The 22802-nt window shown below is 40.7% G+C and overlaps 1 protein-coding gene across 3 annotated transcripts in view; it reads left to right on the forward strand.

The window, feature by feature from the left end:
* Dyrk1a (dual specificity tyrosine phosphorylation regulated kinase 1A) overlaps nucleotides 1–22802 on the forward strand; it is a 118662-nt gene that overhangs the window by 22045 nt on the left and 73815 nt on the right. For 2 of the 3 annotated variants that reach the window (XM_075960891.1, XM_075960900.1), the window contains exon 2: nucleotides 19132–19216. The exons of the other annotated variant lie outside the window; for it this stretch is intronic. In XM_075960891.1, coding sequence (XP_075817006.1) covers nucleotides 19207–19216 — 10 coding nt within the window. In that variant the 5' untranslated portion in view covers nucleotides 19132–19206. The remainder of the gene's footprint in view (nucleotides 1–19131; nucleotides 19217–22802) is intronic. 3 annotated transcript variants of the gene reach the window in all.

Raw genomic sequence — 22802 nt, forward strand, 5'->3', positions numbered from 1 at the left:
CTGTCCTGGAACTAGCTCTTGTAGATCAGGGTGGCCTTGAACTCACAGAGATCCACCTGCCTCTGCCTCCCGAGTGCTGGGATTAAAGGGGTATGCAACCACCCTCCCCCCTAAGATTTATTTTATACATGAGCGTTTTGCCTACATGTATGTTCCTCATTCCCACAAAGGTCAGAACAAGGTGTCATATTCTGGAACTGGAGTTGTGGATGGTTGTGAGCCACTGTAGGTGCAAAGACTCCAATCCAGGTCCTCTGCCAGAGCAAAGGTGCTCTCCCTGTGGAGTTCCCTCTCCAGCCCCTGTAGAACATTCTTTAACATTTCCTTACAGTGCAGGTAGGTCCACATAGATGTTTCTTGGTTCTTGGGAAGTTTTATCTACCAGTGGCTTTCTTTGTCCCCTGTTCGAATGTGAAGGCTCCTGTTGCTGTTTTGTTGGTCAGCACTCTATGCGTCTGCTTGGGAGGGCTCTGACCATGGGCAGTGCTGCTTACTCTGCTTTGCTGCTCTGTAAGCAGGGTTGGCTTCTCTGGTTCCTCTGAAGATGCCATCTTCCTCTCTGGTTTGAACTGTATAGGTGTGGATATGGCTATAAGTTGAGAATTGTCTGCCCCATCATTTCTTTGGTTTCCTTTTATGTGTGTTGCACAGCATTTGATGCTCCTTGGGCCCCTGAGGCCTCAGTCTGTCCTCAAGTTTCCTGTACTTCTCTCTCTCTTTCTCTGTCTCTCTCTGTCTCTCTCTGTGTCTCTGTCTCTCTGTGTGTGAGAGATACACTCTTCAATAATGTTGTTGACTCTAGTACATTTTCTGCTGAGGTTATTATACTCTTCAGTCTTAGAGTCTTTTTGTTATTTTCTATGGTTTAAATTTTTCTGTTGAAGAACACTATATATTCACATATTAAAAATCATCATGTTCTAGCTGGACATTTGCTTTTAATCCCAGAGCTCTATAGAGGTAAAACAAACCACTACCATCAACAAAAACTGTGTTTTCCTCTTTAAGTTTTTAAATGTAATTCCTTATTTTTCTTTGAATGTTTAAAATAATTGCCTAAAAAACCTGTCTGCTTAATCTAGCAACGGTCACCCCAACATTGATCTACTGATTTGTTGCTCCCCTTCCCGTTGACTGTGGACCACATTTTTCTGCTCCATTTTTTGTTTTGTTTGTTTTTTCAAGACTGTGTGTGTGTGTGTGTGTGTGTGTGTGTGTAAGTGTAAGTGTAAAACAGCTCTGGCTGTCCTCTAACTAGTTCTGTAGACCAGTCTGGCCTTGATCTCAACAGAGATCCACCTGCCTCTGCCTCCCTATTGCTGGGATTAACAGTCAGTGTTTCATGGACGGGCTTTAAATCCAGTCAGAAAGTGGTTGGTTGCTCCCTTCACATGTGTTGCTACTAGTACACCAATATATCTTGCAGGCAGGTTGCTGTTGTTGCTGGGCATGTAGCTGGGTGATTAAAGATACCTTTCTCCTCCAGGGGCGTGGGTTGTACCTTCTAGTGCTACTTACAGAAATTAGGAGGGGTGAGGTGCTTCTAGTTGGGCCCCAACTAGATTTCTTCATGTTCAATGACATAAATAAGTGGTGTCGTCCCCAATAAGGCCTCATCTCATGTTGTGGAGGGAAACCAATAGCATTGACAGTGGCCTGTGATGTTTGGGGTGGGGCCTGTGATACCCCTTTGGGCCAGTGACTCAGTAAGAAGTAACCCATATCCTGTACTGGGGATTTTACATGGTAGATAATGTCTACTTTGGTCTGTGTCTTTCTCTGTTTAATGGTAACTCTATTTAAATTCCTTTCTATGTTTTAGGAAACTTCTGCAGTAGTAGGTTTCCATATGGCTTTTCCAATGGCGTTCAGCGTTAGCTGCCCTCCCCACATTTCCTCCTTTATTCTGCTCCCTCACCCCCCTCCTCATTTAGTCCCCCATTCTAGTTTCCCTTTTATCTTTTTATGACATTATACTCTATTTCCCTGCCTTAGAATATCTCCTTCCCGCTGGTCCCTTACTGGTTACCTAGCCTCTGTGGATATTCTAAATTAAAAACATATGTCTAAAGCTTAAGTGCTACCATCCACATATAAGAGAAAACATGTGTTTATCTTTCTGGGTTTTGGTTACCTCACTCAGGATGATTGTGTCTAGTTCTCCCATTTACTTGCAAATCTCGGAATTTTAGTTTTTCTACCAGTGTGTAAGTGTACTGTTGTTGCATAGTCGTCCACCTGTTGATGGACGTCTAGGCTCTTTTCAGTTCTGTCTGTTACGGAGAGAGTAGCAGTGGACATGGATGAGCTAGTGTCTTTGTAGTAAGATGTAGAGTCCTACTTGTCTATGCCCAAGATTTTGTGGTAGATCAGGTTTCATCTCTGTGAAGGACCGCTGCATGAATTTCCATGGTTCCTATACCAGTTTGCATTTCACCAGCAGTGAGTAAGTGTTTTCCTTTCTCTATGTCCTTGCCAGCATCTGCTGTCTTTTTTAAAGTTAATCTTGGCTACTCTGACTAGGGTAAGATGAAATCCCAAAGTATTTTTAATTTGCATTTCCTGATGGCTAAGGATGTTGAACATTTCTTTAGGTGTTTCTCAACCATTTTCATTTGATCTTTTGAGAACATTCAATTCTATATTCCATGTTTTAATTGGATTGTTGTTGTTATTATTTTGATGTTCAGGTTTTTTTGTATAGTTTAGATACTAACCCTCTGTCAGCTATATAATTGGTAAAGATTTTTTCCCCATTCTGTGTTGGTTCAAATACCCAGTTTCAGGCTTTCAGAATAGTTTTGCTCTTATTGTTAGACCATTTGCAGAGTGAGTACAAAATGTGAGGGCAGGGTATAGGCTTAGTCAAAGAGACTACTTTTAAGACTTAGCTGTTCTGACTGGGCAGATGCACTAGGCAGATTAAGCATCCATAATCAGAAAATTGATACTAAGAAAGCTTCAAAGTCTGTACTTTTCTGACTTTGAGAGGTGACATGATGCCACAAGTCTAATGCTTTATTGTGTACAAACTTTAGCTGTTTTTGTAAAATAGTTTATGTGCATTGGTGTTTTGCCTGCATGCCTGTCTGTGTGAGGGTGTCAGATCTTGGAGTTCCAGAGAGTTGTGAGCTGCCACATGGGTGCTGGGAATTGAACCATGGTCCTGGAAGAGCAGTCAGTGCTCTTAACCATTGAGCCATCTCTCCAGCCCCACAAACTTTAGTTTTAAGCATAGAATTACAAAGAAAAAAGTTATCACCTTTAAGCTTTGTTTATAAAGTCCGCCTTTAATCCCAGCACTCGGGAGGCAGAGGCAGGCGGATCTCTGGGAGTTGGAGGCCAGCCTGGTCTACAGAGCTAGTTCCAGGACAGGCTCCAAAGCCACAGAGAAACCCTGTCTCGAAAACAACAAAAAAAGGTATAAAAGAGTCATCTTTAGACTTTTGTCGTAAGATATCTCATGTGCAGTTATTCCAAAATCTGTCTTGAATCACTTCCGGTTGCAAGCATTTTTGATCAGGGATATTGCACCTATATTACTTTAGTGATAAAGGCCTGTCAGACAGGACAAGTGAGGTCAGGCCAGTGAAGAGCTTAACAGTGCTCCTCGCCTAGTTTTGGGATCTGGCCAAGGAAATGCTCTGGGTCCTAAACTCTGCAGATTAGAGATTGCCATCCATGAAACAGCTACTTTGGATTTCTCTCTTCTTTTGTAGCCTGTTCTCCTATAGCATTGCATATTAGTTGCAGCCCAGTTGGACTCCTGGGGACCATGTACCCTACATCTTTGTATGCCATGTGTAATTATTTGGAGACACATGCTATTCTTTCAGTCTTTTGTGCTAACTCACTGATTAACTTAGAATTTCAAGACTCCCCACTCATTGTTCAAATTTTGAATCTTCTTACTAATAACCCATCCCTACCCCCAGAATTTCTTTGTGTAGCCCTGGCTGTCCTGGAACTTGTTTGTAGACCAGGCTGACTCCAAACTCACAGAGATCCACCTGCCTCTACCTTCCCAGTGCTGGGATTAAAGGTGTGTGGCACCACCACCTGGTGTGTGTTCCACTTTGTACTCTAAAGTCCTTGGCAGGGTGGGGGGTAGCTGTCTTGTCATTCTGTATCTCTGCTGCTTGACTCGTATTTACTCTGAATGATGATGAGAATTTTACAGCATGATGACCAGATTGGTTTATAGATAGGATGCTAGTGTGTGTTCTCCTGTGTGAAGTTGTGTCTCAGGAAGATCGATAGGTAGACATGTGTTTGGGCTGTTGAAGTGTGTTCCCATTTGTGTGTACCTGTATCCCAGTTCAGTTCTTCCTTCTGCTGGGTCGTCTCCCCAGGCCCACTGATCTGATCAGAAGGATTGCTGTTAGTCTTTGGCCATGCCACTTTGAATGTGCCCAATTCAGCTAGTCTCTGAGGCAGAGTTGTGCCAGGCCTGGTTGTGCCTAGATGGGAGAAATCCTGGTAAAGGTTTCTGGGTATTCTCTTGGTGAAGGCTCATGTTCCTGTTACACATGTGTTCATACATATTTAAGTGAAGCAGAGTATTTTGACTATTCAGTTAAAACAATGGTAGACTATCTTGCTTTTGCAATTGGTTTCATAAGCTCTTCGTGTTTGTATTCCTTGCCTCTTAGTAAAGGACTGAGTTTTTTCTTCTTTTTCTTATTTTATAACAGGGTCTACACAGACTAGGTTGGCACTAATGCGAGATCCACTTGCCTCTGCCTCCTGATTTCTGAGGTTAAAGGCATTTGGTACTATGTCTGGCAAAGGATTGATTTGAATGTCAGAATTAAAACCTCCCTAGTTCTAAACCTGATAATTCAATATTATTGTATAATTAATCTTCATTAAATAGGAATATTGTGCTTTTCTGTATTGATAAAGTATGGAGATAATAATAAAATGTGATATATATATATTTTTTTTAATGAAAAAATAGTTTGGGTGCTAGGGTTGTAGCTCATCTGGGCATGTGCTCTCAAAGCCCTGGGTTGGGTCCCTAGTACTGAGTAACCAGGTGTGGCTCACACCTGTAATCTCAGGACTATATAGACAGGAGAATCCCCAAAAGGTCATCCTTCCCTCATAGATTCAGGGCTAGCATGGTGTATGTGAGACTGCCTGAGAACAACAGAGGAGTGCGGGAATTGTTAGAATCCGCAGTGGCCTGCAGCAAGAGTGCGAGAGAACTGTCGTTTTATTAGGAGGGCTAGTGCAGGTTTCCTGTGGTGAACTCAACACGAGGGTGGCTCACACATCTGAAAGGAAGTTTTGTCCTTAACTCCCTCAACTTTGATATTAAATATTTTTTAAACAATGTATTCTCTTAAAGAAATCACAGAAATCAAAGCTTAAAACAGGTAAATTTTTGTTAGTGATTAAAAATCATACCTCATGGGAAATAGTTTCTTAGGCAGTTTTTGCCAGAAGAGGAGCAAACACCTCCTACCTCGAAGGGTTTTGTTTAGCTCTTAAAATGTCACTGAATTGTCAAATTTCTTTAGTTTTTTTTTTCTAGTAGGTCACTTGTTTTTGTAGTGTGAGGATTATTGTAGTCTCACCACACACACACACACAATATTAATATAGATGTGTATGTATATTACATTTCTTTGTGTGCAGCATGTGTGTAAGTGAACACTTTTGGAAGTTAGAGGACAATTTATAGGAATCCATTATTTCCTTATCTACTGAACCATCTTGTCAGCCCCAAACACCTGTTAGAAAGAGGGTTGCTACTTACGTGAGATCATTTTCAAGTTTCCTGAGTGCTGGTTGTTTATATAGAGTAGGTGATTATGAATAATAATCACCAGCAAAAATGCTGTTTTATGCTGTTTTTATTGAATGAGATCAGGACTGAGATGTAGTAAACACATTCATTCCCATCGGCTCATCTTAACTATTAACAACTTCCTTACTTTCTGTAAAGTAAACCCATGTAGATGATTTTGGAGGCAAATGGATTAATAATCATGGTTTTCATATTCTCCTTTGCTCTACCAGCTGTGGTTGCTGAAGCCCTGCTTTCAGTAACTTGATAGTGTGCGTATAGTCACACTTAGAAGGGTGGTAGGGGTAGGTAGTCATGGGATAAAAATTTCTGTCAGCCAGGTGTAATGGCGCATACCTTTTATCCCTGCACTCGTGGATTTCTGAGTTTGTGGCCAGCCTGAAATACAAACAGAGTTCCAGGACATCGAGGGCTGTTAGCACAGAGAAACCCTGTCTGACAGCAATAGCAACAACCTGTAGCAGCAGCAACAAAAAAGAATCTCCATGTCTAGGCAGTCACGTCCTTAGGAAAAACACTGGTGTTGTGCTTGATGGTCTTGGCAGCAGAAGTGGATAATAAGGAAGACTTGTGGGATAGACAGAGCAAAAAAGGTGGTGTTTGAGGGCTGGATGGGTGTTGGCCCATTGTGACATAATTGTGGACTTGGAAGTGAGAAGTAGAAGACGAGACAGAATAGGTAATACGTGAAGTGAAAGTGGTGTGCATTAAAGAGTTGGTTCTTGGGCAGTGTTGTCGTGAGCTGTGCAGTTGAGATTGCTTGGCGATGACCTAAGTTGCTTTGATTCACTAAAATAACAAAAACAAACAAAAACTAAAACTAGAGAGAATTTAGGTATGAGCCCTTTCTGATGTACAATTTTCTTCAAGTCATAGTGGTCGTAAGGACGTAATTATTTCACGTTATTTGTAACATAGAATGTACCATAGCCTGCCATAATTTCTTTGTGGTGAGACCTTGTATTCTAAATTTTTGTTTTGCCTGGCCCGCTTTTTCATATAAAGCTTGTATTTTCTGTGGTAAAATGAGGTTCTTAGAGCACAAGTGGGCTGTGGAGTGGCTAGGCTGTCATTGCTTGTCAGAGTAGGAAGACTTGGGTTTGAACTCCAGCCCCATTGACAATCTGGGTTGGGCAAGTGCATGCCTGTAGTGTCAGTGCTGGGGAGGTGGAGACAGGAGGCTCACTGGGGTCTGATGGCCTGCCAGCCTGGCTGAATCAGTGAGCTCCAGGCTCAATGAAAGAGCCTTTCCAAAAATTGAAGCAGAGGAACTGGAGGGACACCACCCAAGTCCAGTTCCCAGCATACATTCACACCAGTACAAATACATGTATAAATAAGTATTTATAAATAAAATTTATATTTATAAATAAAGTGGAGCATATTTGATGCTGACTGACCTCCACAGACACATTTGAACACAACTGCAAATACAGTGGTACACACACACATACACACAACAAAGTGTGGGTCATTGCTGCTCCTGGAGGAGTACAGTGGAACTTTTTTTGACAGTGTTTGTGTATACTGTGTGCACATCAGAGATCATGTGTGATGAACATGATCAAAACATGAATTGGAGCACAGAATTGAGGTTTAAGAATGATTGAGGGTATTGGTGTTCAGTTAGAAATGAGGCAGAAGAATGAAGTGTTTCTAAAGAGGATTTTGTAGTCTGTGTAAAAAGACAATAAACAACAAACAAACCCCAAACAAGAAATGTAAGCAGCCTGAGTTTAAATTGCACAGAGGGGTTGGGGAGGTGGCTTGTGACTAAGGGTTGGCCATGGTAGGTAGTCTGTTGTGAACTACTCTCTAGATGGATACATCACAGAGCCTTTAGGAACACCCTTCTGCTTATGGGAGGAAGGGCAATTAGGATGATACCAGACCTTATTGTCTTATTTTACTGTTTTCTCACTGGTTTTATGTGGAGACTAGAGTGACAGTCATACTATGTGTTTAAAGTGTTGACTGGAGGACATCTCAGAACAAGAAGCAAACTGTTGTTTTGCAGCTGGAGGGTCATACCTGTGAGCAGTGTCTGTGCTGCAAGACTGAACCAGGTCCCTGAAATCTGAATATTTAAATTAGTTGAGGTTAGCGGGATTTGAAGTATAGACTTGGCGACATTAACAAGTCTATGTGTTAGGATTATGACAGTATTACTTCATTTCCACAAAATTCTCACTGAGAGTAAAATTACAGGGGAGAGCTTTAAGGTATAAGATTTTGTTTCATCAGAAAACAAAAATTAAAAATTCATTTTTGACAACAAAGTGGAGAGGGCTTTTAACAGCTTCTCTTTGGAGGTGACTATGTTTGTATATATCATGCTGGTTCTTAGATAGTTCATTTTAAATATACAGATAGTACTTGCATTGCTGTGGGACAATGCTCTTGTACCCTGTAAAGATTCATCACTTGTATTGGTTTAATAAAATGCTGATTGGCCAGTAGTAAGGCAGGAAGTGTAGGGGGGTGACCAGACTAGGAGAATTGTGGGAAGAGGAAAGGCAGAGATGCAGTTGTCAGCCACATGTAGAGGAAGCAAGATGAGAGTGCTGCACTGAGGAAAGGTACTGAGCCACGTGGCTAAATGTGGACAAGAGTTACGGGTTAATTTAAGTTGTAAGAAAGCAGTATATAATTAACATAAGTGTGTTTCTTTGGGACTGAACGGCCGCGGGACCAGGTGGGACAGAAACTACTTTATAGTCCACCTTTTCCCTCCTTTCAGAACAGCGTTTTCATTGCTGTCATTCCAGTGCCCCTGTCTGTTCACTGAATGTCTGAGAGAGATCACCCAATGGTGGATGTCACTGTGTGCTAAGTATACAACAGTTGTTGGAGCATGCTGATAGGAAATGCTTATTCAGACCAGCCGATAGGATAGCTGTCAACTGGATGGCGAGGGGATTTGAAGCGGTGGTGTTGAAGATTAGAATAGATACTAGGTAAGGAAGCTACAAAGTTTAGATTGGTAAAGGGACCAGTTCAGAAAGTGGTAAATATATCTGATGAGATGTGATGACTAACAGTTCTAGAAGGTTAAATCTGGATTGGAAGTCATTTGTTATTGAAGGTATGTGTAGCAGCCATATGCATGCTGAACCTGGGGAAAATGATAAGGTAGCCCCCATCAGAGCTTTGCACAGAGAGCATCTGGGGTTGGGACTAGTGTCCAAAGCCAGATGGAAGCTCTGCTTCTTTGGGAACTAAAGTAGGAAGATCACTAGTTCAAGGTCACTAGTTTAAGTATACAGAGTGACTTGAGGGTCATCCTGGGCAACTTAGACCCCGTCTCAAGCAGAAAAAAATGAATAAAAAGAAGGCTGCGGTTATAGTCATAGCTCAGTGGTAGAGTGCCTGCCTAATGTGCAGGAGGCTGGAGGGTCAATCCTGGGTATCCGAAAAGAGAATTTTGGATATGTTTTCTGGTTTCTTGAATCAGAATCTTTGAGGTGTAGCATGAAGTTTGGTTTGAAGACCCACTTGTAGTATTGATGCACCATCAGGCCCTGGAAGTGCACAATCCTAGAGGTCATTGGTATCACCTCCAGTGAAGTAAGGACCCTGGGTCAGAGTGGTTAAAATGGGCATGGAGAAGAGATGGAAAGGCAATGGGATAACTTGCAACAATTAAAAAAATTTTGTATATATATGTGTATGTGTGCCGTGTGTGTGCATGAGATCACAAGAGGCGTTACATACTCTGGAACTGGAGTTTCAGGTCGTTGTGAGCTGCCATGTGGGTCTTGGAAACTGAACATAGGTGCTCTGGAACAGCAGCAGATGCTCTTAATCATTGAACTATCAATCCAACCCTGACATCTTAAAATTTACGGTCTTCATTAAAATTGTTTAAAACAGATCAAAGAAGCCGTGTGAGGGATCATGGTTCAAAGAAGCCGTGTGAGGGATCATGGTATACCTGCCTTTAAAATAGCTGATATGCATTTCCCTGATTGCTAAGGAAGTTGAGCATGATCTTAAGTGTCTTTTGGCCATTTGAACTTCTTCTTTTGAGAATTCTCTGTTCAGCTCAGTGCCCCATTTTATAATTGGGTTGATTAGCCTTTTACGGTCTAGTTTCTTGAGTTCTTTATATATTTTGGAGATCAGACCTTTGTCAGTTGCGGGGTTGGTGAAGATCTTCTCCCAGTCAGTGGGTTGCCTTTTTGTCTTAGTGACAGTGTCCTTTGCTTTACAGAAGCTTCTCAGTCTCAGGAGGTCCCATTTATTCAGTGATGCCCTTAATGTCTGTGCTGCTGGGGTTACACGTAGGAAGTGGTCTCCTGTGCCCATGTGTTGTAGAGTACTTCCCACTTTCTCTTCTATCAGGTTCAGTGTGTTTGGACTGATATTGAGGTCTTTAATCCATTTGGACTTGAGTTTTGTGCATGGTGATAGATATGGATCTATTTTCATTCTTTTACAGATTGACATCCAGTTTTGCCAGCACAATTTGTTGAAGATGCTCTCTTTTTTCCATTGTATACTTTTAGCTCCTTTATCAAAAATCAGATGTTCGTAGGTTTGTGGGTTAAAAGTCAGGGTCTTCTATTCGATTCCATTGGTCGACCTCTCTGTTTTTATGCCAATACCAAGCTGTTTTCAATACTGTAGCTCTGTAGTAGAGTTTGAAGTCAGGGATGGTAATGCCTCCAGACTATCCTTTATTGTATAAGATTGTTTTGGCTATCCTGGGTTTTTTGTTTTTTCCATATAAAGTTGATTATTGTCTTTTCCAGATCTGTGAAGAATTTTGATGGTATTTTGATGGGGATTGCATTGAAACTATATATTGCTTTTGGTAGAATTGCCATTTTTACTATGTTGATCCTCCCAATCCAAGAGCAAGGGAGATCCTTCCATTTTCTGGTGTCCTCTTCAATTTCTTTCTTCAAAGACTTAAAGTTCTTGTCAAACAGATATTTCACTTCCTTGGTCAGAGTTACCCCAAGATATTTTATGCTATTTGTGGCTATCGTGAAAGGTGATGCTTCTCTGATTTCCCTCTCTGCTTCCTTATCCTTAGTGTATAGGAAGGCAACTGATTTTTTGGAGTTGATCTTGTGTCCTGCCACATTACCAAAGGTGTTTATCAGCTGTAGGAGTTCTTTGGTAGAGTCACCAAGCAGTTTGCAGGACTGATACCATGTAAAAAGTTAAGCAGGAAACAAATTCAAGTATTCTTTTTGGTGGGAGAGTTGCAAGTGAAATGAATGGAGGGGAGAGTGCAGGGAAGTGACCACCCAGGGCTAGGAGGACACACAGGTATTCTGAACCTGCAAACACAGGCTTTAGTCACAGGTAAGGAAGGGCGGGGTGGGAGTCCCAGGAGCTATACTAAGCTGGCTCACCTGTCAGAGCACACTGTAAAGGAGTGATGACTAGGAACAGAGAGGAGCTTTAAACAGCACCACACTTAGAGGATGGCCAGTAATTCCACGTCTGTCTTTGGACCACTGATAAGAGCATTAGATTTGAGTAGAGGCAGGAGGTGTGTGTAATTAAGGGTCTTGGTGGAAGTGGCCCAGCTGATAATTGCCTCATTTGTGTTCATGTAGAGTAATCGGAAGTCCCTACTACATTTGGGGCTAGGACAAGTTGGTTCTCTGGAGAGGATTATTCTCCAGAGTACAGCTTTTCCTTCATGGATAATTGCTCTCTCTGGGGAAGGAGGTTTGGGATGCGTGCTTTTCTTGGAATCCAGGGTGACTCGGAGTTCAGGAGGGAAGTCAGGAACAGAACACAGAAAAAAGCATCCAGTAAGCTGCCTCAGTTACTCTTCCCTTTGTTCCTTGTCATCCTGAAGGAATGAGAGGTTAGGAGTCACCAGCATTTAGACTCACACTCTGAGTCATTTACATGTAGACATGTCAAGCTAATTAGGTGACCCAGAGTAAAGGAGAGAGCCGTAAAACAAGGCAGAGATGCTGTGGTTGCTGCTGCTTTAGTCACCTTGTGGACCCAAGTGGGACGCACTATTTTTAGCAGTAGCAGCTTCCAGAGTGTGGTTACAGTAGCACTTCTCTGTGAAAGTAAACTACACTCTCTGCAATGGTTTGTGTTATTTCTGGGCCTTGTTTTTCTCTATTTCTTAAGAACTAAGATAAATAAAAGCAATGATTTATTAAACTTAACACATAATTATATGTGTTTTTAAGTATACATGCATGTCCTTATGTAAATTAATTGTAATATTTTATATATAAAAATTATATATGTGAATTTATTGTACTTGTAGACCATCTTATTTAGAAATACCAGTGCAATCAGGGTAGGGTGGGAAGTTCATGTGTCTGTCCTAGAAACTAGGTTGGAGAAGGACCTGTAGGCTGTGATTGAACATGTTCGTTCTACATGCCTTCTGTTTGACAGGCAATGCTCTGTTTAGGAATCATATTCACAAGTGATTACCTAGGTGTTCAGATTAGGGAGAAAAATGCAATAGATTGCATGAAACTCACTCTGAAGCTTGTTTGAATACAGAGAACCTACAGACCATCTGCCACCTCTTTTAAGTTCTTAGGACCTAGAATGTAAGAGAAAGTGTGAGCACATAATTTGTAGGTGGTATCTGTAAGTAAGCATGCCAGAGGAGAAGTTTAAAATACTTTGCTCTGTCTGTTCTGTTCATATCACTCTGCCCTTAATTCCTGTTAGAAGATGAGTAAAAGCAGGCGCCAAGTTTCAAGATTTCATAGTAGTGAAAAAGTGGAAACCACCTACCCAGGGGTGTTTGCTAGACTGCATCCAGGTCTGTTCAGTAGGAGGTGTGACTCTATTGGAAACAATGTGGATATATTCCGTTCAGTTTTTAAAATTTACTTTTTAATTTTTTGTTGTGTATATCTGCTTGTGTCTGTATTGTATATATGCCTTATATGCCAGGTGCCTGTGGAAGCCAGAAGAGGGTGTTGGAGCTCCCTAAGTGTGTGCTGGGAACCAAACTTAGGTCCTCTGCAAAAGTAGCCAGCATGTATTGTATTATTCTTTACTGCGGAGGCATTCTCTAACCGTTCAAGTAAACTCTAAATAGAAAGATATACAAATTTTACAAGAGGAGCAGAAACGGCATCACCAAACTGTGGACAGTCAAATTTTTTTTTTGTGAATTTTAGTTTCCTTTTTATATTTAATATCCTTTAAAAATAAAATAAAATTATTTTATATAATCATGGTAAGAAGATTTGAAGTTTTAAATTTGAAACAAAGAATAGACTCATTCTTAAGCAGTTCTACCTTCTGAATAGCGTAAGTATGCATGACAGCTTGGGCGGATGGCACGATTGGCTTCTAAGGACCACATTTCTGATGAGAATGGGCTGTAGTAGGTCAGAAGACAGGAACAATAAGTCCAAAGGGAATGAGGACCTTGGCCAAGATAGACAGTGGACAGTGAGGCAGTGAAATCTATCCCAAGAGGTTGTGGGTTGAATGTGTTGTAAGGAAAAGGTTTTGGTTTGCGGTCATGGGCTGGTGGTGACATTCATTAACCAAGGTGAAGAATACAGAAGATGACATTCTTCTCTCTCCTTAAGGCAGGTGATGGGAAATGGTAAATTGAGTTTAACATGGACCAAGAGCACTGGTTTTGAGTCTGAAACTTAATGTTTTTCCCATGCATATGTCTGCTTTGGAGCATTTTAGTTTTTTGGGTCCTAGTTTTCTTATGTGTACAATGAATATGATAGTGTGACTTATGTAAATATGATAGTGTGACTTATGTAATTAATGGGGGTTAAGTGAGTGAAAAAGATGCCTTGTGCAGTGAATCCTAACAGGGAGATTAGAGTTCACTGGGCCGTTGGGAATGTGGGCCTTGAACTTGAAGAGATGTGAGCGAAGGGCCACCTGGGACTTGTAGATGTGTATATGGTTGGGCCTTCTCCTGGCATCGGCTTTATATACGGTCGTTCTGGTAATGGCAGTTAGGGGCCTCGAAAGCTTCGTGCTCTGAATCAGAATCAAGAGAACAAATGCATTAGTAGACTGGAAACTCCATCTAAATCTGCAGGTGCCTCTTAGTGTGTTTGCATGGACTGAGAGAAGACGAAGGGCAGCAAGCAGAGCAGGGCATTATAGGTGGATCATGTATTTGAAGTTGTCACTTTGCACTTAGTGACCCTGTGGAAGAGGATCCCCAGAGCTTATGTATACATTAGGTAGATGGTTTGCTTTGGAGCCTTTTCCTCTCCTCTGCTGTATTCACTGTGGAGTCTAGATATTTAGTGCCAGATTTAATTTTGGGGCCAAAATAGGTTCTAGAGGCTGAGTTAGAACTTGGTTTGATTTGTTGAAATAGCTTAGCCTTTTTCCTAGTGCTTAGGTCAGGAACCTGTTGTTTTCATGATTTTAGCAACCCCACACTTTTTGCTTGGGCACTCACCATTCCTCATTCCAGGGTGCTGTTGGAATAGAACAATCCAAGACCCGTACTTACAGTATTTGTGGATTGTCTGATTGTTCAGTGTCACTAATTGGCTTCTTACCCCTTTTTTCTCATTTGGTGGATTTTTTTTAAGGTGATAGAAGGATTATGTGGCAGTCTGTTATATGTTTGAATTAAAATTTTATTACTAGTTTCGGAACAGTTGATACTCCATTTTCCGAGTTAAAATTTTTTAACTTGCTAATTTATTACTTCAGGACTTTTTTCTTTTGTGTTTGCGATAGAACAGGGTCTAAAAGCACACTTTGACAGATTCTTGTATCTTTACAATTTTCTCAATTGTTTCATGACTTAATGGGAAGCATCCTGAGGTGTGGAGAACTTTGGTACAGGACTGGAGTTTATAAATAGTGGGGCCTTTGACCTGTTAGTCTCCTCGACCCTTACTTTCCACATCTGTAAAGTGGAAGTGAGGCTGCTTCCTTGTTGAGTATGTTAGCATGCACTAACGTGTGAGCTGCGTGGTAGGTGTGTGCTGTATGTCGGCAGATATGCTTTTCCTCGTAGTTTCATTAATAATGTTGGCATGGTAGTGCCTATTACAGTCTTTTGGGTTTTCCTTTAAAAAAAAAAGGAGCTGTGATTGTTTTCTGGAGTTTTGATAAATGTTCTTGTTTTTCTGGATTTCACTTGCAGTCCCCTGCTAGTGTAATTGCTTTTTTGTAACACCACTTGATCATCTTATTGGGAATTAGAGCTATGGATTGTTTCCTCTTCTGTGCTAAGTATCAAGACAATGGCATTTCTTTGTTTTCCTTCTAATCATTTACCTAGTGTAAGTCTGGAAAATGCACTTCTAAAACTACATGGCAAAGACTTTATTTTCTTCTGCCACTTTAATCATATAAGTGAGCACGGAGGTCTGGGGATGACTATCAGTCACAGTGTGCAATTTTTAGAGAATCATAGCTTTAATTAGTGTGATAAAATTGTAGATCTTTTCTTTTTTCTATTTCTTTGTTTTCCATGTTTGAGTATTTCATCTGCATGTATATATGTGTACTATATGCTGCTTGGAGCCTTTCAAAGTTAGCTGAGGTTGTCAGAGCCTCTGTAGCTGTCTGTGAGCCTACACTTGAGTGCTGGGGACTGAACCCAGATCCTCTGCAAGAACAAGTGTACTTAATTGCTGAGCCATCTCTCACCCCAATTTTAAGATGCTTTATACTTAATGGGCTTTGCTTATTTTCAGTTGGTACCTTTGAAACCACCTAAATTATCCTTTTAAATTCCATGGTGCATCATATTTTTTGTATAGATTAAAATTTTTTGTGAAGCATTTGTAAAGATAGATTGCCTAGGTGCAGTTAGAGAGCAGCAGAGAACTGCCTTTGCACTAAGCCTAATAACAATGGTACCTAATTAGGTTTTGAAATTCCTTATATGATGATGTTTTAAAAATCTGCTTTTTGTGTGTGTGTATGGGGTGACCAGGAAGTTCCAGCTGGTCTGGAACTCACAGAGATCTACCTGCCTGTACCTTCTGAGTGCTAGGCTCAGGGTGTGCATCATGGTGGTGCTTCCGTCTTTTGTAGCAGCTTCTCACTGCTTAGTGATTTGGAGTTAGAGACACTTGTTAGGTTGGTGTCATTACAAATCCTTGTGGTGTTAAGGAAGGCTTTGTACCTGAAGTTGGGTACCCTGGGCTCTGTGTTGATCTGTCCTTGCCAGAGCCTGACTGCTGTGCATGCTGGCTGCCCCGTGTCCTTTGTAAACCCCGCAGATGGGCTGTGACTGCGGACACCCAGGCACTAAGCTCAGAGCCACCCTACATACCATGTGCTCCATGGCCTGTGGCTTTCTGAAGACAAGCTATAGGTTAGGTTTATTCAGAGTTCTCAGACAAATAAAGAGTTCTCAGAACCACTTACAGTGAGTTCTTGAATTGTTCATAGCTGTTGGCAAAATGTGAACTGAAATACACTAAAAGATTTTGAGAACCAGGACAAATTCCTTCTGTATGGGTTGTGCATGGTTTTTCTCATTGTCTACTGTTGTTCTCCACAGTTCTGAGAATACTTTTATTTATGAGGGAAAAGGGACACATTGACTGTATATATTTTTTTAGAAATAAAAAAACGACTGTTTTAAGGCTCTTTAGAAAGAAAATCATATCCGAAGTGAGACTACAAAAAAGCCGACTGATGTTGGGATTATCTGCAGTGGATGTCTTAGGGTGCAGATTCTTTCCCTCAGTTTCCAGTAGGTAGGTGATAAACCAAGAGCAAGCTGTGTGACTTCTAGGTAAACGTCAGCTTTTGCTAACGGCTGCTTTTCAAATGAGTGGTGGCTAATGCACGGTGTTTCTAAAAGATGTCAGAATTTGTTTTTGCCTTTAGATAGTGAAATTAGTAGTGAATAAATAGGACTTTAGTTTTTATCAGCTTTTAATAAAAAGAGTTACTGGAGGCTGGAGATGACTCAGCGCAGGAAAGAGCACTAGCTGTTCTTACAGAGGACCTAGTTTCAGTCTCAGCACCCATACAGTAACTCACAACCTGTATCCTCCTCTGGCCTCCAAGGCCCCAGGCACGTATGGACAGGTATATCTATATATGTAGGCAAAGCACTCAGATAACCGTTAATAAAATGAAGAGACCAAAGGAATGCTGAGCCCTTGTTTGACCCGGTCTTATAAGGCCTTCTCTGGGAGTCGTGTCATCTGTTCATGCTGAAACTATTCAGTTTGTGAGGAAGACCGTAAATGTTACAGGTGAACATTGTAAAGCGCTAACGTACAGCTGTAAACACAGTTCAGAGCTAGAGAATGAATTGGCACTTTCTCTGTTGTTTTTGTAGTCCATGCCACAGAAGTTTAAAGACCTACCATGTTTGAGGGGAGAGAATTTGACTATGAAGTAAAAGTATTTAATCCCACTGATTCAGTTATTTTTAGAAGCAAATACATTGTGATGATTACTTTTATTGTTCATTTACTCACCTAACCATTCACCTAGCCACATACCTAGTCATACACCTAGCCATGCACCTAACCATCAACAAGCTAGCCATGCACCTAGCCAAGCACCTAGCCATGGACCTAGCCATACACCTATCCGTGCACCTAGCCGTACACCTTGCTGTGAATCTAACATTGTCTTGAGAAGCGGTGCTCCTTGGCTTGGGTGTATCTTGGTAGCAGCAGTATCTCACCTAGAAAGGCTGTCCTTTATCAGGAGGTCAGAAATATATAGGCAGTGATTTCAGAAGAACAGGCAGTTTCCAGTTTAAAACTAATTCATAAATTCAGTCCCTATTCTGAGTTGATCACTCACCAGTGGAGTGTTTCCTTTTGCTGCTGTTTGGAGGACAGAGTTGGACTTTCAACCTAAGAGTTCAAAAGTAGGAGAAATAAGTGAAAAACAAAATATTTATCAACAATAAATGGAGATTTTAAGTAAGCTATATATGTATATCCTACTAGCCTAAAAATATCCTTCTTCAGACTTAGTTTTCTTATTACTTTATTACATTATTTGGATTTCTACTAATAAATTCATTTGGGCTAGTTAGCTTTACTAACTATTGATGTAAGTTGTTTCAGTCTAGATTTTTTTTTTTCTTTTAGCTTACCTTACATAATGGGCTACACTCAGTAAAACCTTTGGATGGTGATTTCAGAACATAGAGTAAGTTTGAAAAAGGCTTGTGAAAGGGCTTGACAGGGGGACATCACTGTGTAAAGTATAGGGAATTATAGGTGTCCGGAATCAAAGGACAGCTTGCTTAGATGATTTAGATTAGATAGGGTCTGTCTTTTCTTTCTCACCATCTATAGTGCTGATGACTAACAGCATCTTTGTGTTTGTTGGGTTGTTTCTTTGCATTTACTTTCTTTAAAAAACTTTGTGGTTAAGAGGACTGGCTGCTCTTCTAGAGGGCCTGAGTTCAATTCCCAGCACCCATATGATAGCTCACAACTGTCTTTAACTTAAGTTCCGAGGAATCCAATACCCTGTCAGACATGCAAGCAGACCAAATACCAATGCAATAAAATAATAAATAAATCATTTTTTAAAATTTACATTAAAAAGCTTTTAAAAAAGGTTAGCACACAAGCCTGTCTTAGGAATCAATAGGCTTTGCTTATTAGTTAGTTCAGCCACCTTGAGAGCTAGGCCAGCACGAGCAGCTCCTTTGGAGTCACTGGATCTCACAGTGTCACTTGTGAGTTATTCTTCAGCCTGGTGGTCTTTGCTTCTCTCCTGCTCCTGTGTGGTCCCATCGATAGTCATGAGAGATTGCACTCACTTTCCCCCTGGTCGTCATGTATGTAATTGTCTCAACAGTCATGAATTTAAGAAAACCATAAGTAGGAGGGCGGGGCTCTTAGAAAGTAAAAGTGGACCACTTGGGGAGCAGGGGGAGTGCTGATGAGCAGGACAACTGCACTTGAAAAATGTCTCTGAATTTAATCTACAAATAATGTTGGTAGATTGACATGTTGACATTTGTAGCTTTCATTACCTCTGCCTTGATAGTAAGTCACTGTGGAAAGTAAATTAAAAGTTGTATTGGTGTGTGCATACTGTACAAGATCATAAAATGGTTTATTTCCTTTAGATTCATTATATAAAACTGCATATTACTTATGCTTACTTGATGCTTAGAAATGCCTGGAATGGTTATTGGTCATTTAAAACTTTTTTCATGATAATTGATTGTTATATTTTTATATGCTTGATTTTGATAAATGAATAGAAATTATTCAAATAACTGTAAATGTTAGTAAATTGACTAATTTGGAATAATTTTATCTATGTTTTGGAGATGGTAGTTATATTAGATACTCTTCAATTAGGGGTAATTGTCTTACATCATCATTTCTTATCGTAATCTGTTTTTCTTCACACAGTGTTATAGTTTTGCCGCTGGACTCTTCCCTCCCTTCCCCCACCCCATCAGGATGCTATGAGACTTGAAGAAGACGATGCATACAGGTGACTCACATTTCGCAGTACAATAGCGCTATGGCTGTGAGACAGTGGGGGCTGTTAGTGTGCTTTCTGGGTGGGCCTCTGGCAATGCTAAGGTTCGTGACTCTGGGACTTGGTGTCACAGTTTTAATAGTGATGCTAACAAAAGAGTAATTCTTAGCACTTGGACTTTTAAAAGCTGGTTCATACTTTTAAAGTTAAAATATTTCTGTTTTAAAAACTAATAACATTTACTTTTATGGTTAAATATGTCTCCCTGTATTTCTATGGGAGCATAGTAAATCTTCCCTGAGAAGGGATGTTAAGATGATTTCAGTAAGGCTGACAGGTAAAGGTAAGAGCTGTTAGCGGAACACTTGCATGTGTGGTCCTTAAGCAGACATGGTCTGGTAGTTAGTGTTTCTTGTTCCTTCTCCCTATATTGTTTTTTGTAGTTCCCCTTCTCTTTCATCCTTATGTTATTTGAATGTATAGATGAAAACCTGAGAAGTTGTTTGGAAGTGTGTGTTTACTTCCTTCATAGTTAATTGAAGGATCTTACTGGTATTGTAAAAACAGAGACTCTTCCTTCCGAGTGGCTGTGTTCAGACTGAAAAAGACAGTATAGCCAGTGGATCAGATGTGTTACAGGCACTCACCTGTGTGCTTATAGATTAGCTAGATGGGACACATTTTGTTAAAAAAAGTTACCTTTATTGGTAGATTTGAGGTTTTATTTGATTGTATTGTAAGCTTAATGTTTGAAAATGATTTCAACTGGGAAAAAGATAAATCTTGAGTGGTATCTGGTATCTGATGATGATAATTGGTATAGCTGTTGGTGATTTTCATTTTTTGTGACCCCAATTTTCTAAAATAATTTTTCTTTTGCTTTAAAATGAGATTTTAGATGTGTCATTTTCTATGACAAAACGTGTTTGACTATAACCCTAGTAAATTAAATGGTATGGGAAAGTAAGTTAACCATGTATGTTACACGAGGGACCTACCATTTCTGGAATTATGATGGTAGCTGCTTGAGTCAGTGACTAGTCATTCCTCTGTGGTACTTCTCACACAAGCATGCACACAGACTTCCTAGGTGTGTTTGCCAGTGTTGTGGGGACGCATTCTGCTTCAGTGGCTGGTTGTTAAAATCGCCGTGGTGCTGATGCTGGGCATCATCATGAAGAACCATTTAGATTTTCTGTACTCGGCCTTTAATGCTCCAACAGTTGAGCAGCACTGGCTCTTCCTAGGTTGCTCTAGGCTGCAGGGTATTCAGGCAGCATCTGGACTATGCCAAGCAGCTGCTGTCTGCATTGTTGTAGAGGTCAGTAGGAGAACAGAGTAGCTTTTAGTTGTTTTGTAGTACCTGTGACTTGCTGATGGGAGGTTTCCAGTTGTTCATAATCAGAGGTGTACGACGTGCTCCCAAGTAGCTGTTTCTCTTAAAGCTTTTTGGTCTCAGTAGTATTACTAGCTGGAGAGCAAATGTTGTTCTTAAGAGGTACCTAATTAACTTACTAAGTGTTGCAAAACAAGAGAATTCTGTAGCTTTACATTTGGCTTTTTTGAAACGTAGCCAATATTTATCGCCTTACAAAAGAAAAATATAACCCAAGAAAGCTCTTTTTAACATGTGTACATTGTTGGCATATTTCTCATTCAGAATTTGAAAGTTGATTATTTTTTTAATCATAAAATCAACAACTTCCCTGATCGGTTAATACAATACTTTCCTCTTAATATTGCAGCGTGTGTACTTACACTTTAGCTGACATAATACATACAAGCTTATAAGGAGTTTTTCAATGAAAATTATTTCTGCAATGTGTACACGTATTTGAAAGTGAATGTTCTGCTCTCTTACACATTGCTCATGGTACTAGCCTTGGTATGTTCTTAAATTCTTACTTTCCCATTCCATTGTATCGATGGAAGTGTAGGCTGAGGAATGCTAGACAAGCCATTGAAATAGGCATTGACTGGTTCACCTTTCTGGATGTAATCAAAATGGAATCGATTTTCATGATAACTATGCAAGATGATAGTGATGTTCATTTCCTTGATTTTTTTTTTTTTTGCGTTTGGTAACTTTACTATTGTACACATACATTAAGTGTCATGTGGATTACATTAGGTGTGTACACTTGGTATTTCCTAGTTATACCCCAGTAAAGCTAGGAAGGAAGGACGAAAAAGACAAGGGAAGATAGTTGTTTATTGAACAGTGAGCCAAAATCACATTGATGTGTCTTCAGCACAGGCATGTACTGCACAGGCTTGTACTTACTGGCTCCCTTTGTCACGTTAGTGGAGCTGGAGCGCAGTAGTAGGGAAGTGCAGAGTTTGCTTTACACTTTTAAAGGATGTTGCAAACATTTATTTGGTTAACATTTGTTTCATAATAAGTACTGGGTGTTGTGCCTTCAAGGATTCTGAGTATTTATCTCGGGTCATATTTTCTTTAGAGCGAGGGGTGATGTGTAAGGACCTGTGCCATGGAATGGATGTATATCATAACATTTGAGTACTCGCCTGTGGAATTGAAGGCACATAGAGCAAAGATAGCATCTTCCTAATCTAAGCGTTTTCACAGCAGTGGTGTCAGCTGACATTCAGTGCCCTTGTTATAAAAATCTCTTCGGGGTTAGTGAGGTATCTTGGTTGGTAGGTCTGGCGGTGGGCATTACGTACAGCAAGTTAGTGTTCAGAACTCGTTACCACGTTGTTTACCTAGGTGTGCGCCTCAGTGTGAAGGGCAGTCTTGTGGGCGTCTGCTCTCTGCTTCCTCCATATGTGGGTCCTGGGGATTGAATTCAGGGCAGCAGCTTCCTCACCTTGACTGCCACCTCCAGACTCCAGTGTTTGCCTCCTTGTTGTCTCCTCCATAACCCTTTCTTCCCATTTAAACATCATAATGGTGGAGGTACGAGCCCAGCCAGTTGCTTGTCGTCTTGGTTTACAAGTAACCAAGTTCAGTTTATTTTGGATATGGGATCATTCCTAAGATTAGGTTTGGGGGGAAAAGCAGATTCTTCTCAGAATCATTATACATATTAACTTAAAGCCTGCAGGAGGAAACCTGGGAGGCCAGCATTTCTTCAGTACTCATTAAAAGATCCCCTTTAGAGTTTGATTTATCATAGTCCTACTTTTTGTTTTTTGCTTTAATGGTTTTAACAGGGCAGCTTTTTTTAAATATATAAAGCACATAATAATGACACACTAGTCACTTAAAGAATTGAGTGGTGGTGGATGATGGCTTATTTGGCAAAATGTTTGCTGTGCAAATGTGAGACCTGAGTTTGGATCCCCAACACCATGTACAAAGATGGCCTGGTAGCCTGCATCCCATTTCTAGCTAGCTCAGCGGAGGTGGAGCCAGGACAGTTTCTGGAGCTCATTTTCTACCCAGCCTAGATGAATCAAAGAAAGGAGACGCCTGGTGTTGGCTTCTAGCCTCTGTGGTTGAATATACATGTGACCCCCTGCCATCATATACCCCCTCCCTGCGAGACAGGGTCTCATGTAGATCAGATTGGCCTCAAACTCTTGCTATCCTGAGCCTCCTCGGTGCTGCATGACATCTGGCTGAGCACGCCAT

Source organism: Microtus pennsylvanicus, chromosome 1 (assembly GCF_037038515.1).
Source record: "Microtus pennsylvanicus isolate mMicPen1 chromosome 1, mMicPen1.hap1, whole genome shotgun sequence".
NCBI classification, from domain to species: Eukaryota; Metazoa; Chordata; class Mammalia; order Rodentia; family Cricetidae; genus Microtus; species Microtus pennsylvanicus.